Source organism: Sceloporus occidentalis, unplaced genomic scaffold (genome assembly GCF_023333645.1).
Source record: "Sceloporus occidentalis isolate IW3139 unplaced genomic scaffold, rSceOcc1.0.p SCAF_347, whole genome shotgun sequence".
NCBI classification, from domain to species: domain Eukaryota; kingdom Metazoa; phylum Chordata; class Lepidosauria; order Squamata; family Phrynosomatidae; genus Sceloporus; species Sceloporus occidentalis.
Genome location: NW_028317327.1, coordinates 278,418 through 298,233, shown reverse-complemented (window position 1 = coordinate 298,233; position 19,816 = coordinate 278,418). Strand labels below are relative to the sequence as shown.

At 56.4% G+C, this 19,816-nt stretch overlaps 1 protein-coding gene and 1 pseudogene across 1 annotated transcript; one reads left to right on the top strand and one right to left on the bottom strand.

Annotated features, from left to right (window-relative positions):
• On the top strand, nucleotides 1–10,748 carry LOC149274101 (leucine-rich repeat and fibronectin type III domain-containing protein 1-like protein; annotated as a pseudogene).
• Nucleotides 10,749–13,757: 3,009 nt separating this feature from the next.
• Nucleotides 13,758–16,723, bottom strand: LOC149274100 (leucine-rich repeat and fibronectin type III domain-containing protein 1-like). Its single transcript, XM_089505821.1, has 2 exons — nucleotides 15,342–16,723; nucleotides 13,758–14,598 (listed from the first exon to the last, which is right to left on the bottom strand). Exons 1-2 carry the CDS (start codon nucleotides 16,721–16,723, stop codon nucleotides 13,758–13,760), a joined length of 2,223 nt encoding a protein of 740 aa, XP_089361947.1.
• Nucleotides 16,724–19,816: the final 3,093 nt, after the last annotated feature.

Sequence of the window (19,816 nt, the reverse complement as noted above, 5' to 3'; positions counted from 1 at the left end):
ATGGCGGCAGCGGGGGTAACGGCGGCTGGGGGAATGGCGGCAGCGGGGGTAACGGCGGCTGGGGGAATGGCGGCAGCGGGGGTAACGGCGGCACCACCCAGCGGCCCCCGCAGACGCACGCGGTCTCAGCTGGGAAGAGAACGAACGCTTTATTCTGCGGCTGCTCAGGGGATGCTGGGACTGGTAGTCGCCGGACGCCCCGTAACTCCCCCCTCGATCCCCTCCCCCCCCAGGAGGTGAGAACGTTTGCGGGGTATGAGGGTATCGCAGGGTTCTACAGCCCTAAGTGCCCCAAATGATCTCCCTGCTGGGGGCCGGTTGGAGCGTCACTCGTCCATCCTTCTCTAACATGTTATATAGCGTGTTAACCCCGTGTGCCATTACCCTACATCATGCACCTGATTGCCCACTTTCCCAATCTGCCCCGGGCCCCACTAAAGGGTTAAGCCCCCCCCCGGCGAATTCGCAGATTCAGCAGAATTTTAATGCCACTAAAAATAGCTGCAAACGAGCAGAAACCCAACTGGACACGCAGCACACGCTACACGCTACACGCTACAGAGAGAAGAGACACGCCTGGCCCACCGCGGGGGCGTCAAGAGACAGAGAGAGAGACAGCGTACAGAGAGACACCGTACAGAGAGACAGACAGCGTACAGAGAGACAGACACCGTACAGAGAGACAGACAGCGTACAGAGAGACAGACACCGTACAGAGAGACAGACACCGTACAGAGAGACCGACAGCGTACAGAGAGACAGACAGCGTACAGAGAGACAGACACCGTACAGAGAGACAGACAGCGTACAGAGAGACAGACACCGTACAGAGAGACAGTCACTGTACAGAGAGACAGACAGCGTACAGAGAGACAGACACCATACAGAGAGACAGACAGCGTACAGAGAGACAGACACCGTACAGAGAGACAGACAGCGTACAGAGAGACAGACACCGTACAGAGAGACAGACAGCGTACAGAGAGACAGACACCGTACAGAGAGACAGACAGCGTACAGAGAGACAGACACCGTACAGAGAGACAGACAGCGTACAGAGAGACAGACACCGTACAGAGAGACAGACAGCGTACAGAGAGACAGACACCGTACAGAGAGACCGACAGCGTACAGAGAGACAGACAGCGTACAGAGAGCGTAAAGAGAGACAGTCCCCGTACACAGAGACAGTCACGGTATGGAGACGGAGAGCTCCGCGGTTACAAGTTGCTGAGGCCCCGCCCCCGTTCAATCTGCCGGAGACGGCGCAGCAGTCGGGTTTCTCCGCGATCTCCGGGGAATCTGCTACGCGGACACCGGGAGCTTCGCTTCCTTCCAGCCGGTCTCCCGGGGACGCGCTCCCTTCACCGCGGCGGTGTCCCTGCGGAGCTGCCAGACATGACCGGGGCTTCTGCTGGTCGCCAGTCCGCAGACAGCGCCTGATGCCCGGGTAGCGGCGGGATGCTGCGGTGATGCCGGGTTCTCCCTGTGATCCGTCCTGCGTGGATTATGTGAAGTGGGACCTTCATCCCGAGATCTGCGGCTTCTGATTGGTTCGGCCGGCGGGGGGCGGAGACCACCGTCCGTTATTTCGGCTTCTGATGGAAAATCTCGTTCTGGATTCCCGGACCGTCTCAGCGGGGATTCCGGGTCAACCCGCCCGGGCGTAGAGACCTCCGGATCGGCCCCACGCAGGACCATGAGCTGAACCCACGGCCGGGTTACAGAGCTGCCGCTGCGGGGACGCGATGTGAGGGGAGCCTCCGGCGGCAGGTACGGGAGACCCGCAGCGCTCCCCGGTCACCCCCGTATGTAGGGTGGGGTAGAACCCCCCCCCCCTCCGCTGCACCAGATGTTTTTTTCCCCCTGCGGGGGTGAGGTGGGGGTAACCGCACCCGGTCCGGGGTAATTTCGGGTCAAACGCGGGGGATGGGGAGTCCCTTAGTGCCCCCCAGGTTTCAGGTCGGGGGCCCCGCTGTCTCAGAAACCCCAACTATTGGAGCCGAATATTATATTTATTATTATTATTATATTGTTATTATTATTATTATTATTATATTGTTATTATTATTATTATTATTATTATATTGTTATTATTATTATTATTATTATTATATTGTTATTATTATTATTATTATTATATTGTTATTATTATTGTAATTTATTTGTTTTGAGTTTATTTCCCACCTACAAATTATAACATCACCACCTACACACTCTCCCTGTCTCTCTCTCCCTGTCTCTCACTCCCCTTCTCTCTCTCTTTCTCTCTCCCCCTTCTTTTTCTCTCTTCCTCCTTCTCTCTCCCCCCTTCTCTCTCTCTCTCTCTCTCTCTCTGCCCCTCTCCCTCCCCCTTTATTCTATCTCTCTCCATCTTTTTCTCTCTTCCAGTCTTTCTCTCTCTCTCTCTGCCCTGTCTCTCCCCCCCTCTCTCTCTCCCTCCCCTTCTCTCTCTCTCTCTCCCTCCCCTTCTCTCCCTCTCTCCGGGCAATGTGCAGATTTTTTGTTACCCGTTTTCGTTGGAGCAGCAACCGGGCACATTGTCCACAAATCAAGACCATCTGGTGCAAACCAGGACACTTGGGTGTTATGGATATTTGAATTTTAGGCCCAAAACCTACAGCAGACTCTCCACAGAGATCCGCCGGATGCGAAACGCGTTTACTGATAGGCGGTAAATACGGCACGGGAGGTGGGCGGGGCCTAAACGACAGGGGGCATTAAACAAACTACCCCCAAAACGACCCCTCATGCTGCTACCTGAAAAGCCCCTCTACCTCTTTATTCAAACTGCCCCGATCTCTTCACCTGCACCTTTCCCCCTGCGTCTCTCACTCTGCAGATGCTCTCTCCCCTAATTCTTCCACCTCTACCCCCTCCCCATTCCAAGGGACATCTCTCCCCCATTCCCACAGCGGTCTCTCCTCGTCTCTTGCCCCTCTCCCACCAGTCTCTGTCTCTCCCTTCCACGCGTCTGCCGCTCTCCCCCCCATTAGTTGTCTCTGGGTGGAGGAAATTGAAGCCATTACTGGAGACTCCTGACGTCTCGGATAATTCGCTCGTTAACTCCGATTACCGGCAGAACGAGGACAGCGAGGAGGAGGCTCGGGTTACACGGAGTGTCCACAATACAATACAGAGCTCGGGGGGAATGTGAGGGTCCCGGGAGGTTTGGGGGTCTCAGAGATTTGGCATCCAGTTTGGGGGTCTCTGGACAGATCAAGCGCTGTTTCTGGACGCGGCATGTGACCCCCCCGCGTCGGCATGTGACCCCCCTGCGCCGGCATGTGACATCCCCACATCGGCATGTGACCCCCCGCATTGGCATGTGACCCCCCCACTTCGGCATGTGACCCCCATGTGCTACGGAACCCCACACCTTTATCTGATTGGCCAGCAGCTGGAGAGAGGATTAGAGGTGAGATGCTGGCCGACACAGGGACCGGCAGAGAGAGCAGCGGAGATAACGGAGGGTTACAGCGGGCGAGGCTGGGGGTGGTAGGGGCAAGTGTTGGCCCTCTGGTGCCTTGTGGGTAACGGGTTTGTGCGTCTCTTGTAGATGGTGCATCATGGGGAGCGCCTTCTTCTGGATCCTCGCTCTGACCGCGGGGGTAGCAGCTGCACAGATCTGCCCCAAAAGATGCCTTTGCCAGAACCTCGCGCCGTCCTTGGCCATCCTCTGCGCCAAGACCGGCTTGCTCTTCGTGCCGTCCATTATCGATCGCAGGACCGTGGAGCTGAGGCTCACCGACAACTTCATCACCGTCATCCGGAGAAGAGACTTCACCAACATGACCCGACTGCTTCACCTCACCCTCTCCAGGAACACCATCAGCCACATCACGCCCTTCACCTTCGCCGACCTCCGCGGCCTCCGCGCCCTGCACCTGGACAACAACCGCATCCTGTCAATGGGGGACGAGCAGCTCCGAGGCCTTCAGAACCTGAGACATCTCATCCTCAGCAACAACCAGCTCAGCGCCATCTCTCCGGGGTCCTTCCAGGACTTTGTGGGGACCCTGGAAGATCTGGACCTTTCGTATAACAACCTGGAGCAGATCCCCTGGCAGACCATCTCCAAGCTGACCAACGTCAACTCCCTGAGCCTCGACCACAACCTCATCGACTTCGTCCCCGGGGGGGTCTTCACCAATCTGCACAAGCTGGCCCGGCTGGACATGACCTCCAACAAGCTGAGGACCATTCCCCCGGACCCCCTGTTTCTGCGCATCCCCGTTTACGCCAAATCCAAAGGCTCCCCGCTCTCGTCCCTGGTGCTCGGCTTCGGGGGGAATCCTTTGCATTGTAACTGCGAGCTTCTGTGGCTGCGCCGCTTGACCCGGGAGGACGACCTGGAGACGTGCGCTTCGCCCCCCAGCCTCCTCGGGAAGTATTTCTGGAGCATCTCCGAGGAAGAGTTCATGTGCGACCCACCGGTGGTCACTCATCGTTCGGGGCACACCTGGGTAATGGAGGGCGAGGGGGCTGTGTTGAAGTGCAAGGCGGTGGGTGACCCCGAGCCCTCCATCCACTGGGTGTCTCCGGAGGGGAAGGTCGTGTCGAACTCGTCCAGAGCCGTCTCTTACGAGAATGGGACGCTGGACATCTCCGTCACCACGGTGAGGGACTCCGGCTCCTTCGCGTGCATCGCCTCCAACACGGCAGGCGATGCCACGGCGTCCGTGGAGCTGACGGTCAGCCCCCTGCCTCACCCGTCCAACGCCAGTCAGAGGAGGCATAGGCCGGACCGCGGCCCCTCGGACATTCTCACTCCGGCCAAGCCGGGAGCCTCTGTGAACGAGTCCGGCGGCCCCCCCAAATAGAAAGGTGGTGACGGCCCAGCTGAGCCATAACTCCGCGCAGGTCCAGTGGTTCGGGGAGCGGAACAAACCCAGGATCCGAATGTATCAGGTGCAATACAACAGCTCCTCCGACGACAGCCCCATATACAGGTGCGGCGCGCATGGGAGAGCGAGAGGCGGCCGCGTGCGGTATACAGAGGGAGGGGCGACCGCGTTATACAGAGGGAGGGGCGACCGCGTTATACAGAGGGAGAGCGAGAGGCTGCCGGACGTGTTATACAGAGGGAGAGCGAGAGGCGCACGCGCGTTATACAGAGGGAGAGCGAGAGGCGGCCGTGTGTTATAAAGAGGGAGAGCGAGAGGTGGCCGGACGCGTTATACAGAGGGAGAGCGAGAGGCGGCCGCGCGTTATACAGAGGGAGAGCGAGAGGCGCACGCGCGTTATACAGAGGGGGAGCGAGAGGCGGCCGGACGTTATACAGAGGGAGAGCGAGAGGCGGAGGCGGCCGGACGTTATACAGAGGGAGAGCGAGAGGCGGCCGCGCGTTATACAGAGGGAGAGCGAGAGGCGGCCGTGCGTTATACAGAGGGAGAGCGAGAGGCGGCCGCGCGTTATACAGAGGGAGAGCGAGAGGCGGCCGCGCGTTATACAGAGGGGGAGCGAGAGGCGGCCGGACGTTATACAGAGGGAGAGCGAGAGGCGGCCGCGCGTTATACAGAGGGAGAGCGAGAGGTGGCCGCGCGTTATACAGAGGGGGAGCGAGAGGCGGCCGCGCGTTATACAGAGGGAGAGCGAGAGGCGGCCGCGCGTTATACAGAGGGAGAGCGAGAGGCGGCCGTGCGTTATACAGAGGGAGAGCGAGAGGCGGCCGCGCGTTATACAGAGGGAGAGCGAGAGGCGGCCGGACGCCTTATAGAGAGGGGGAGCGAGAGGTATTTGTTAAATGCAATTAACGCCATGGCGGTCACTGTCCAGGCCGCGGCTTATTCCCCCCCGGAGCCCTGACCGGTTATTGTTGCCCCCGCAGGATGATCCCCCCCGGTAACCGCAGCTTCCTGGTGAACGACCTGGCGCCCGGCCGGGAGTACGATCTCTGCGTCCTGGCCGTGTATGACGACGGGATGACGTCGCTGACCGCCACTCGGGTGGTGGGCTGCGTCCAGTTCAGCACACGGGAAGAGCCGGGGCGATGCCAGCCCCTCCACACTCAGTTCCTGGGGGGCACCATGATCATCATCATCGGGGGGATTATCGTGGCGTCCGTGCTGGTCTTTATAATCATCCTGATGATCAGATACAAGGTGTACAGCGGCCAAGAGGAAGGAGGCAAAGCCGGAGTCAGTAACGTGTACTCCCAGACCAACGCGTGTGCACACGCGTGTGCCAAGCCAACCGGGGCCCGCGAGGAGCTGCCGCTGAACACGCACTTCACTGGCGAGGAGATCTCCCCCAACGGCCCCACAGAGCAGGGTGAGTGGGAAATAACATGGATCGGAGGCTGAGCATGCGCATGGTCACGGCGCGGGGGCCACAGCTTCCGGGAGACAGATCACAGCGCGAGGGCCACAGCTTCCGGGAGACAGCCCAGGGCGCGGGGGCCAGAGCCCCAGGCGGAGGGCACATAGTTTGCGGATTTAATGCAGGGGCGGCGGGGGCCGAGCACTCTCACCCCCCGCCCCCCCCCCCCGCTAATTCCATATTAACTCGACGCTCGTTTATTTTCAGGCTGCGACGATCTTGGCAAGAAGAGGACGTCCTGCGATTGGACGGATATAAATATCTGATCCCAGGCAGGTACGCAATCTGCCCTCCCCGGGGGCACAGACCCCCCCTGACATAAATATCTGATCGCAAGCAGGTACCAACCCTAACCCACTCACTCTAACACTGACACTCACTCTAACACTTACACTCACCCTCTCCCTCACACCACTAACCCTAAACTCACACTGTACACTGACACACACGCACACACATTGTAACACGTTACACACACGTACATACTGTAACGTGTCACACGCACACCATAGTCACCCAAGCTCCGCCCCCAGCATCCTGATTGGCCAGGGGTAGAATTTGGGCGGTACATGCCCTTGTTTAGTTTTAGTTTGTCTAGTCTGTCTCTCCTCCCCCTGATACCCCTCTCTCCTCCCCCTGATACCCCTCTCTTCCCCTGATACCCCTCTCTCCTCCCCCTGATACCCCTCTCTCCTCCCCTGATACCCCTCTCTCTCCCCCTGATACCCCTCTCTCCTCCCTTGATGCCCCTCTTTTCTAGGAGGTCAGAATGTTTGCTGGGTATGAGGGGATCGCAGGGTTCTACTGCCCTAAAAGCAGATTCCGGGGGGGGAGGGGGTGTGAATATAAACATATTAAAAAATTTTGTATTGGGGGTCCGGTTGCCGGGGCCGTTCCTCTGACCTTTCTATTAAACCCTCGGCCCGGGAGGCGGGATTACATGGGGGGGGGGGGGTATTACTGCTTTTAGTACAGAGTGCAGGATACATTATTTATTGCGGGGATTATTTATTCATTGCTTGCTTATTATAGGGATAAGCAGTCACCGGAGGTTGTCGGCTGTTCTTTGCCGCCGGGTGGCAGGAAGTCCTCCGACGGGTAACGGCCGATGCCTTGGAATACGTGGGGACTGACCCTCTCATCTGCAGTCTGATCGCTGCTACAGACCGGTTTCCATGGAAACGAGCAGGATAAAGTTTCTGAACCCGTCCGCGCGTCCCTCCGCTCCTCTCACACACAATGCTTCCCCCCCCCCCCCCGTCTCCTTCCTCCTCGTCCGCGGCCCCCGGAATGTTTTCTAGTTTTTTTTATGAATATACTTTTATAATCCGCCGCCATGTTTTCTAATAAAACCTTTCTGGCCGTCGTGGGGGGTATCTGTGTATGAGGCGGGGGTCTCTGTTTATGAGGCGGGGGGGTCTCGGTGTACGGGGCACCGGGGGGGGTGTCTCTGTGTACGAGGCGGGGGGTCTCTGTTCACGAGGAGGGGGGTCTCGGTGTACGGGGCACCGGGGAGGGGTCTCTGTGTACGAGGCGGGGGTCTCTGTGTATGAGGCGGGGGGGGGGGTCTCTGTAAGAGGTGGGGGTTTCTGTGTACGAGGCGGGGGTCTTTGTGTATGAGGGGGGGTCTCTGTAAGAGGTGGGGGTTTCTGTGTACGAGGCGGGGGTCTCTGTTTATGAGGCGGGGGTCTCTGTGTATGAGGGGGGGGTCTCTGTAAGAGGTGGGGTTTCTGTGTACGAGGCGGGGGGTCTCTGTTTATGAGGCGGGGGGGTCTCTGTGTATGAGGGGGGTCTCTGTAAGAGGTGGGGGTTTCTGTGTACGAGGGCGGGGGGTCTCTGTTTATGAGGCGGGGGGGTCTCTGTGTATGAGGGGGGGTCTCTGTAAGAGGTGGGGGTTTCTGTGTACGAGGCGGGGGTCTCTGTTTATGAGGCGGGGGGGTCTCTGTGTATGAGGGGGGGTCTCTGTAAGAGGTGGGGGTTCTGTGTACGAGGCGGGGGTCTCTGTTTATGAGGCGGGGGGGTCTCTGTGTATGAGGGGGGTCTCTGTAAGAGGTGGGGGTTTCTGTGTACGAGGCGGGGGGTCTCTGTTTATGAGGTGCTCGCTCAGCTCTTCACAGGGTATGGGGGCGATGTGGGGGGGTACAGGGGGCGCTGTCAGCCGCTTGCCACCCGCCTCCCATACACACTAACACACATTTTACTCACACACTCATGCTCACACTCACTCTAACACACACTTATACGTATTCATGCTCACATACATTCACTGTTACATGCATGATACTCACTCCCTCTATAACACCCTTATCATCTCTCTCCCTCACACTCACTCCTTCACCCTCTCACTCGCTCTCCTGACTCGCGGGGCAGTCGGCTATCCCCCCCCCCCCCGCACGGAGAAGCCTCTGCTCTCAGTTTTCCTGCTCGCGGAGAGACCCCTGGGGGGCCGCGGAGAGTCAGATATCGGACAGAAAAAAGGAATCGCCTTCCAAGATAAACTCATCAAATCATGACAGCTATACAGTGCGTGTTATACGGAGAGCGCGTGTTATACAGAGAGCGCGTGCCGCCCAGCTTGTTATACAGAGAGTGCGTGTTATACAGAGAGCGCGCGCCGTCCAGCGTGTTATACAGAGAGCACACGCTGTCCAGCATGTTATACAGAGAGCGTGCCATCCAGCGTGTTATACAGTGTGTGTGTTATGTGTGTTATACAGAGAGCGCGTGTCGTCCAGCGTGTTATACAGAGTGTGTGTTACCGTGTGTTATACAGAGTGTGTGTTACCCGTGTGTTATACAGAGAGGGTATAGAGTGCCGTCGCCATGCGCTGGTGGCATTTAATGTAAAGTGCTTGTAGTTGATTGGTTGGCCCCCGCGGTAGTTGGTTGGACCCCTTTTCTCCCTGTATAAGGACTGCTCCTCTCAGTGTAAGGACTGCTCCTCTCCCTGTATAAAGACTGCTCATCTCCCTGTATAAAGACTGCTCCTCTCAGTGTAAGGACTGCTCATCTCCCTGTATAAAGACTGCTCCTCTCAGTGTAAGGACTGCTCATCTCCCTGTATAAAGACTGCTCATCTCCCTGTATAAAGACTACTCCTCTCAGTGTAAGGACTGCTCCTCTCCCTGTATAAAGACTGCTCCTCTCAGTGTAAGGACTGCTCCTCTCCCTGTATAAAGACTGCTCATCTCCCTGTATAAAGACTGCTCCTCTCAGTGTAAGGGACTTGCTCATCTCCCTGTATAAAGACTGCTCCTCTCAGTGTAAGGACTGCTCATCTCCTGTATAAAGACTGCTCATCTCCCTGTATAAAGACTGCTCCTCTCAGTGTAAGGACTGTTCATCTCCCTGTATAAAGACTGCTCCTCTCAGTGTAAGGACTGCTCATCTCCCTGTATAAAGACTGCTCCTCTCAGTGTAAGGGCTGCTCCTCTCCCTATCTCTATAAAGTGTTTTCCCCCTCCTTCCCTCTCTGGGGCCACACGCTTTACCCCCCAGTTACCCCCGCAGAGCGCGTGGCGGAGATAAAAGGGGTTCTGCCCGACTGTCCCTTAAGGCCCCCCAGGCCGCGCACGCTCTGTCCACCGCAGCTCCTCGACCCGGAAATAAGTGTCGGGTATATGGGGTAAGTAAATAAGCCCCCGAACAGCCCCCTGTTATAACCCCCGGCGAAGGGTTAATGTGAACGAATCAGTCAGCTGGGGGAGAGCTGCCACTTACAGGCACTGGGGGGCAAATGTACAGCTCTCCCTTAACCCTTCACATCCCAATTATCATGAATAATTCATCTGGGGGCAGTACGAGCTGCCCAGGTGTGGGGGGCAGGAGCCCTCCGTGCCCCTCCTGGTGGCAGTAAAGACTCAGGCTGCAGTTCTCAGTGTGGACAGGAGGGGGCAGCACCGTTATATAGTACCGGTAATACCGGAGACGCTGCCTGCTCCTCGTGCTGTGGTTTTTTGGGGGCTCCCAGCCTCCCGTCCAAGAGCGGCCGCCAATCTCCAAAAACACAACAGAAAGTGGCCAATCAGCTTCCTCCGCGGCATCCGCCGTCCACGTACTCAAGGTCACAGCCGCCTCCAATCAACGACATCCCGGGAGCCGGACGGCCCAAGGCAAGCGGCCCATGGGCCACCTCTGGGACAGGGAGGAACCTCAACGGCCCAACGCGCGGACACGACGGCAGAAGCTCAAGACGCGGGGAAGGAGCCGACTCGTCTCTGACACGGTGGGGAACACGGCTGGCGGGGGGACGTCTTCTGTACAGGGTTAGTATTGAGGGACACATGGAGGATGAGGGCCACGCCGTGTGGAGCATCAACCCTCCAGATAAACCAATACAAGAATTTGCCTCGGAATTGGTTCGGATTTACCGGGGTGGACCGGTACGGATCGGGGCGTTTCGGCCAAAAGTTTCACTCATTTTTTGAGATTTCAGCCCTGATCTCCACGTGGATTCCCTGAACATGAAAAGCGGTCAATCGGCCTTAAAATCCACACTCCGGACGATCGCTTCCTCCGCCGGTCGCCGTGACGTCCATCGCCTGGACTCAATAACCCTCAAGGTGCTAAGGAATCGCTCGGCAGGATCCGTTCTCCGCCGGCCGCCAGCCTCATGCGCGTTAAATACATTATCGGATCCGAGGCGGCGGTTATCGGACGTAACGAGGTTCTCAGCCCGCGTTATTTTACGTTTTACTCACAGAAATTGCAGCCATTAGCGGGAACTCCTCTCACAAATAAGTGAAAGTTAATGGCGGTGAAGCAGCATGCGCGGCTCTGCCCGGAATCCCGGTCTCATCTGCAGGAACGTTTACCTGGCAACACCAGGTAAAGAAAGGTGCGATGGAGAGATGAGAGGAAGAAGAGATAGCGATGAAGAGAGGAGACGGGAAATAATAATTAGGAAAGAGAGCAGCAGGGATTTAGAGGCCAAAGGAGAGCGGGGAGGAAACATCAAAGGGGGAGAATGATATCGAAAGGGTGGGAACTAAGAGAAGAGAGGAGGTGAACGAATGAGGGGAGAGGTAAACTGACAGAAGAAAAGGTGGAAGAGGAGGGGGAGGCGAGCAGGGGGGCAAGGAGTGAAGAAAGGAGAAAAGAATGAGGGGGGAAGAGATCAGGTAGAAGAAAAAACGGAAGAGGCGCATGAGGGGTGAGACATGAGGGAGAAGGGGAGAGGACCGTTATAAGAGGGTGAGGAGAGGAGGGACATGGAGAGGAGATGGAGGGACATGGAGAGGTGGAGACATAGAGAGGAGAGAGAGAAACATGGAGAGGGAGAGGAAACGGAGAGGGTCTGTGAAGATGGGAAGGCTCAGAACACGTACCGTCAGCGGAGGGAAATAAGGACTAGATGAGAGCCGTGGGGGGTATTTAAGAGGCAGGAAGGGGGTCTCTGATGGCAGCCAGACAGCTGCTCTGCCGGAGAGTAATTAGTAGTAGTAGGCGCGCGGCCCGGAGCATATGGGAAGCAAATTAAGGGAATCTGCCAGCGTTCCCGAGATTACCAGACTGGGGAGCACGGATCCCTCGGTGCGATGCAGAAAGACGAAAGACCCCTGTAATCGCCCCAAACCTGGATTCTGCCCTTTTACCCCACAGACCCCCAACACATGAACATGAGAGACACCACAGAGCAGCCCCGGGGCAGTCACTTCACAGCAGTCTTTGCCTTCTATAGACAGATGGATAGGTGGGATAGATGGACGGATAGGTGGGGTAGATGTATAGACAGACGGATAGGTGAGGTAGATGGATGGATAGACGGATGGACGGATAGGTGGGGTAGATGGATGGATAGACGGATGGACGGATAGATGGGGTAGATGGATGGATAGGTGGGATAGACAGATGGACGGATAGATGGGGTAGAAGGATAGACGGATGGATAGGTGGGATAGACGGATAGGTGGGGTAGATGGATGGATACGTGGGGTAGATGGATGGATAGACAGATAGATGGGGTAGATGGATGGATAGGTGGTATAGACAGATGGACGGACAGATGGGGTAGAAGGATAGACGGATGGATAGGTGGGATAGACGGATAGGTGGGGTAGATGGATGGATAGGTGGGGTAGATGGATGGATAGACGGATGGACGGATAGATGGGGTAGATGGATGGATAGGTGGGATAGACAGATGGACGGATAGATGGGGTAGAAGGATAGACGGATGGATAGGTGGGGTAGATGGATGGACGGGGTAGATGTATAGATGGATGGATAGGTGGGATGGACTGATAGGTGGGGTAGGAGGATAGATAGATGGGATTGAGAGGGCTTAAATGCGTTTACATGGTGCCAGGTTCGCAGTTTGCCGGATGCTGGGAATAGTTGTCATTCCATGGGGAGGACTTACACTCGGTCAGGTCATTATACCGCCATACGTAACAGAAAGACGGACACCAAGAACCGAAACAGACGCACGAGGTACCGAGTCACAGAAAAGACTTTAATCTCCCCGGCGCCCACCCTCGCCTCTCCGCCATATACGTTCGGGGGTAGGGTTCGGGGGAGGGGGTGACACAGGTTTTTAATGTAAAAACTTGTGTTGTACATTTCCATAGGACCTCCTGCCAAGTCCTCGCACAGCTCCTGATGGATTCAGAAAGGATCCAGACCCGCTCGATGTACGAGGTGCAGGGTCTGCAGACGCCTCTCTAGAGCCGATCTCTCTCTCCGCAGGAAGGGTCGGTACAGCGGGTTTGGGTATCGTGTCGTTTGTGCATATGTCCTGTTTACCCCAGATAGACCAGCGTCCCCACCCCCCGCCTCCGCTCAGGGGCAACCCCCCCCCCTAAGGGGCGAGAAGGTGCGTTTGTCAAGGTGGCTCCTCGGCCCCCATGCGCTGGTCTCGTTCTTGGTTTAAGGCACTGCCTCAAGGGCTCAGTATCTCTCTACCGTAACCCAGAAACCCACGCGGCCCTCGCTACCCCAAACCTCCCGAGGGGCGGGTTACAGGTGGATGCCCTCATCGGGAGGGAGCGTGGAGGGGCTCGTCTACAAATGGTGGCATCCCGACAGGTAGTGAAATGAGCAGTTTGGTCCCGTTTTGTGGCCGCGGACGGCTCTGGGGGCAGCCGGCTCCCTCCTCCTCCAATGAATTTGCTGCATTATATGAGGATACGGAGCGCGCTCCTCGGGGAACGGGAATGCCCGGAGACGCTGGAGAGCTGCGGTGCCGAGCTGGTGATTCCTGCCGTCGGTAACGCAGCCGGGGCGGTGGACGGGGGGAAGCGGCACCGGGTACGGCGGTGGTTATGATGATCGGCCCCCATTCTTCATACGGCTCCCGCGTGGAGACATCCCGGCGACAGCAAACATTTCAGAGGAAGGAGATCCCAACGTGAACACTGAAACAAAGCATGGGGATGGAACGGAAATGCCCCTCCATTCTACCTGCCCCTCCCGAGGGCCGCTGCCCTCCGCTGCCCTCACACGGTGCTCTCAATCATCCACTCTGTGCTACTAAATGCCACCCTCCGATGCCCCAGGGCAGCCTCCTGAGTGTGCAGCTCCGAGGTGGACATGTGTCTCTTTGTCCGTGCCCGTCGGGGGTAACTGTGGCTCTGGAACAGGCTGTAGTCTCCATCAAACGAGAAGCGGTGCTGATAAGTCCTGGGGGCCGGTTTGGCTCCGACTCGACTTTGCGTTTCAGCGGCCATCAGACACAGAGAGGTGGTGGAGCCCAAGGCGCTCGTCTCCGTCTGATCTCCACCCCCGGACAGGGAGGACAGGAGGGCCACCGTCTGGAGGTCATTTGATGTCTGAGTTCTTCTCTTGTCCAGCTTGGTCAGAGGGGTCGGGGCAGGTGAAAGCGGAGGCTCCTCTCTTTTCCCAGGGTCTTTGACCTCTGCTGGAGGCTCTTTGGACAAAGGTTCATAGTTATTGTCTCCGAGCTTGGCACACGCGTGTGCACACGCGGCGGCTTGCTGCCCGTTGGTCTGGGAGTACACGTTACTGACTCCGGCTTTGCCTCCTTCCTCTTGGCCGCTGTACACCTTGTATCTGATCATCAGGATGATTATAAAGACCAGCACGGACGCCACGATAATCCCCCCGATGATGATGATCATGGTGCCCCCCAGGAACTGAGTGTGGAGGGGCTGGCATCGCCCCGGCTCTTCCCGTGTGCTGAACTGGACGCAGCCCACCACCCGAGTGGCGGTCAGCGACGTCATCCCGTCGTCATACACGGCCAGGACGCAGAGATCGTACTCCCGGCCGGGCGCCAGGTCGTTCACCAGGAAGCTGCGGTTACCGGGGGGGATCATCCTGCGGGGGCAGAACAAAGACATTAGAGCGAGAAGGGGTACAAAAAGCGGGCAAAAAAGACATAGCGGGGAGTGAAGCGGGGAGGGGGTGCGGGTCAAAGGTCAATGAGTAAGAAAAGTAAGGAAAAAGGAGGCAGCTGGGAGAAGAGGCGGAGGAGCCGGATGTCAGAAATAATATCTAATAAAGTTACTAGAACCTAATAAACGCCTCGCTGGGACAGACGGACAGCATGCGCGGGACGCACTGCCTGCAACCTGTTACTGAGGCCGAAACTTCTCTCCCCGTTCCCTGTAGATTGTAAGCTTGTGGGCTGAGCTCTCTCTATACTCTGCGTCTCCCCGTTCCCTGTAGATTGTAAGCTTGTGGGCCGAGCTCTCTCTATATGTTGGTCTCAGGATAGGGATCGGTTTTTCGCAGGTCATCGGTTTCGCCATCAGAGTCTCTAGAAGTTTGTGAGATCGTTTCGTCTCCAACATATTCACAGAATAAGATGCAGTCGCGAAAACCTGGAAGACCTCAGAGGTCCCTTCCTACACCCACAGCGACCGATGAAGAAGAGACACCTGAGCTGGAAAGTTCACGTAACCCAACGTCTTATTCTAGGAATATGTCGGCTGCTACACCGTGTCACAAACCTCTAAAGCGCCGGTGTGGCCAACGAGCGACGTTCCCTTTGGCGCCCGCGGCCCATTAAACGTCACATGGCGAGGCATAAAATGGCGGCTGCTATCTGTTCCTCTCACCTGTAGACCAGAGAGTCGTCGAGCGAGCTGTTATACTGGATCTGATACATGCGGATTCCAGGAATGTGGCGCTCGGGCGGCCACTGGATGACCACAGACGTGGACCTGAGTTTGTCCACCACAATCCTTCTGTCCTGCAGGTTCTTGGTATCATTAAATCCGGACTTTGCGGAGGTTGTGATGTCAGAGGACCCAGGATCCGACTCTTTCATGTGTGCCGTATTGTTGACCAGGAGTGGAAGGGGGACCACTGCCAAATCCACAGGTGCGGTGACCTCTCCGGCCGCGTTGGAGGCAATGCAAGTGAAGGCACCGCTATCTTTTAGCGTGGTTATCATGATATCCAGCGTCCCGTTATCATGAGCCATGATCCTAGTTGTATTGTGGATCAGCTTCCCATCTGGGCCAATCCAATGGATCGATGGCTCCGGGTCTCCTACTGCCTTGCACTTTAAGCTGACCGCTTGCCCTTCCATGACAAAGGGCTTGCTGGAGTAGTGTCGGGTGATAAGCGGAGGATCACATATGAACTCCTCCTCCTGGATGGACCAAAAATACTTGTCAGTCAGCTGCTCCGGGGAGGCGCATGTCTCCAGGTCATCTTCTCTGGTTAGGCGTCGGAGCCAGAGAAGTTCACAGTTGCAGTGCAGAGGGTTCCCTCCAAAGCTGATGGATAGAGATGAAGGGTTGGAGCCTCTTGCGTTGGCCAGAACCTGAGACCTGAGGAAGAGGTTGTCTGGGGGCAGCTTGTGCAATCGGTTGGAGGTCATATCGAGTCTCACTAACTTATTGAGCATGGTAAATGTCCCTTCTGCAATGTAGTCAATTAAATTGTGGTCTAAGGTCAGTGTGTTGAGGTTGACCATTTGCCCGATGTCCTCCCAAGGCAGCATCTCCAGGTTGTTGTAAGAAAGGTCCAGGTCCTCCACCGTGGACAGGAACTCGTTGAAGGCGCCCTGTTGGATGGAATTGATCTGGTTGTTACCCAGAATGAGGTGACGTAAATTACCCAGACCTCTGAAGTGTTCGTGTCTTAGAGCAGACAGTCTGTTGTTGTTCATGTGCAGGGCCCTTAGAGCGCGCAGGTCGGAGAACGCCAGCGGTATTATCTGGCTAATGGTATTCCGCGAAAGAGTCAGGTGCACCAGGTTGGTCATGTTGGCAAAGTCCTTCCGTCTGATGATGGTGATAAAATTGTCGGTAAGGCGCAGTTCGACCGTCCGACGGTCAATGGCAGGTGGCACAAACAGGAGCCCCGTCTTGGCGCACAGCATGGTCAGGGTCGGAGAGTTGGTCTGGCAGATGCAGCGGCCGGGGCAATGCTGTGCTGCCCCCATATGCCCCAGGGCTCCCATCACCAGCAGAGACAACAGCATCTCCATGGCCCCTCGGCCAAGAGAATCTGCGAAGGAAAAAGAAGGAAGGAGTTAAAAATCATACTTTCATTTTGTCTAAAAATACATTCTCTTGAACCGTCTCTACAGCCCGGGGTCACCTGAGGTAATAAACTGAGAGACGCGCAAGGACAGCGGTCTATGGATTGTTTATTACATGCCGAGAGGACGCATTACCTGTCACCCCCCCCCCTCATCTTGCCAGACACGGGGGCTTCTCTGACCCAACTCGATGCTGTATCTGCCCCTACGAGGCTCCTTCGTTATGTCGCGACCTGAGCTACAGGCTAATATGGAACCAACGTTGGATTCTGACACGGAGCTGACACTTAGAAAGGCTGATAAAAGATTCCTACGGAGGGCCGCTCGCCGCGGGAGCCGGGGTCAGACTGCCGGAAGATGTGAGGGAAGGTGGCTTCTGTGGACCGTTCCGCGTGTCTCCTGTCAGTCTCTCGCTCTCTAATCCTGCGGAAGATGTGAGGGAAGGTGGCTTCTGTGGAACGTTCCGCGTGTCTCCTGTCAGTCTCTCGCTCTCTAATCCTGCGGAAGATGTGAGGGAAGGTGGCTTCTGTGGAACGTTCCGCGTGTCTCCTGTCAGTCTCTCGCTCTCTTGTCCTTCGCCTATTTACTTACAGGCCTCTTAAGTTACTCGTGGACCGGGAAACGGATTCCTCGGGGACGCTGGAAGCTTTTTATACTGACAGAAGATCAATAGCAGCCGTCGACTAAGTTCTGGGGAGATAACCGCTCGACGAGGTTCTGGGGAGATAACCGCCATGGGCTCGCCTATTGCCACGGTAACGGTAAAGCGTTCATTGGGGGTCCAACCCTTACCGCCAGGGTCTTGGTTGGGGGTCTCTTCAGATCTTTCCTTAAAAGCTTTTAGAAGAAGGTTTCTCCGCCTACAAAGTCTTTCAGCCTATCAGCGTCTGCTCGCTGCGTCACATGACCACAGGCTAGAATCCCAGCGCTCCTTTATTTTGTTATCTTTGTTTTTTGTCCGTCGCTTTGTTGGGAGACGCCTTGGATTTTTATGAGAATGAATTAAAAGTTCTGCGAGATACGGACATTTAACGCAATTGAGGGGTTTTTAACCCAAATATCCTACTTTGCTAAATTTTCACCAATTTCACCCGGGCTTCCCTGGAAAGGCCAGAAATGGCCAAACCTGCGCGTCTACACCACCTTATCACGTTATCCCTTCGGAGCGAGAGTCTGAGGGTCGGGGGTAATAACGCGTAACCGCGGCAACAAACGGGGGGGGGGTTCCTGAAATTAAGGACAAAAAGCACAGAATTACAAACTTCTCGATCTCAAGCTAAATTTTCCAACAAACTGCGATGAAGGAACGAAGAGAGTCGTGGCAGAGATCGACAGAGTGATGACTACGTGGGGGCTCGGGGGGGGCAGACTCGGGGGGGCCTCGTGGGGGGACTCATGGAGGGAGACTCGGGGGGGACTCAGGGAGGGAGACTCGGGGCAGGGGGGACTCATGGAGGGAGACTCGGGGGGGACTCAGGGAGGGAGACTCGGGGCAGGGGGGGACTCATGGAGGGAGACTCGGGGGGGACTCAGGGAGGGAGACTCGGGCAGGGGGGGACTCATGGAGGGAGACTCGGGGCAGGGGGGGACTCATGGAGGGAGACTCGGGGCAGGGGGGGGACTCATGGAGGGAGACTCGTGTTCCTTTCACTTCCCGGCAGAGATCTGTCAGACGCCGGAGGACGGGGAATGTGAGCCTGAGCCGCGCTGACACTCTTGGACAGGACAAGCGCGCTCTTTTCACTTTGATTAGACCTCACATAGAACAAGCTGGCGGCTCCAGACGATGCGGCTGTCAGGGCCGGGGGGGGGTCATGTGTCAGAGTCCCAGACTGAAAGCTCCGCGTCGCCGCGTGTGCACAGTATACACAGTTACATGTATGTATCTACACAGTTATCTATTCACGGGGGGGAGCCGGGGGCCAAAAGGACACGAGAAATACCCTCACTCCAGCCTGGTGACTCCAGCACTGTACCCACTACTCCAGGAGAGGTTCTGTAAAGGGGCAGAACCTCCTCTTCCTTCACGTGAATTCAAGCAGGGCGTGCTCTATGGGGAAGCCAGTTATTGGGGGCACCTGGCGCTGGGGAAGTCATTGGCCCCAGGGGTGTCAGCAGGGGCCCCGTCCTTCTAAAACCTCTAATGGCGAAAAGCAACGAGACTTCGCAGTAAAAATTTCCCGTAAATCCTGGATTTTGGTTCATTTACTCGTCTCAAAGATTGAAATCCGAGGCCACGAAAGGCCACTGCGTTATTAATTAACATTCGCTGCAAATCAGTCAACAATTACGGCTAATGAGGGCTAACGAGCTGAGCGCTAACGAGCGCCGGCATGTGACGGAATACGGGCCATGTGACCCCAATACCCGGTTGGCGAATTGGGGGCAATAAAGTAAGAGTCTTCGTCAGCCCCGGAATATTTCTTGTTCGGGGGTCATTGTGGCCCGGGGGGGGGGCGCTATTGGTTTATTCCAATTAGTCCAAGATCAATACGACGCACTCTCCAGAGACCGCTTAATCAAAAAGAGACATCAGGAGAAGACAATCCGCAGAGACCCAGCGGAGAGAGATCGCACGGCAAATCACGGGGGTTAAACTCCAGAAAAACAATAATAACACGAAAATATAAAAGCAGAGAAATTATACAAAAACGGGAAAAACGGGGGAAATCAGAAATCATACATTTTGGTCAGGAATCGAGACCATTTCCTGCAATGTCTGTAGATCCCGGACCCCTGGGTGACGGCAGCCATAGGGCCCCTTGCCTGTTGCTCATTGCCTTTTAGACGCTCGCTGCCTGTTAGACGCCCGCTGCCGGTTAGACGCTCGCTGCCGGTTAGACGCCCGCTGCCGGTTAGACGCCCGCTGCATGTTAGACGCCCGCTGCCGGTTAGACGCCCGCTGCCGGTTAGACGCCCGCTGCATGTTAGACGCCCGCTGCATGTTAGACGCCCGCTGCCGGTTAGACGCCCGCTGCCTGTTAGACGCCCGCTGCCGGTTAGACGCCCGCTGCCGGTTAGACGCTCGCTGCCGGTTAG

Bases quoted from the DNA above. Each gene is read 5' to 3' on its own strand.
- LOC149274100 (XM_089505821.1), bottom strand. From the start codon at position 16,723: ATGGAGATGCTGTTGTCTCTGCTGGTGATGGGAGCCCTGGGGCATATG. The intron at 14,599-15,341 runs GTGAGAGGAACA...CTGCCCCCGCAG, and splicing joins GACGACTCTCTGGTCTACAG to GATGATCCCCCCCGGTAACC.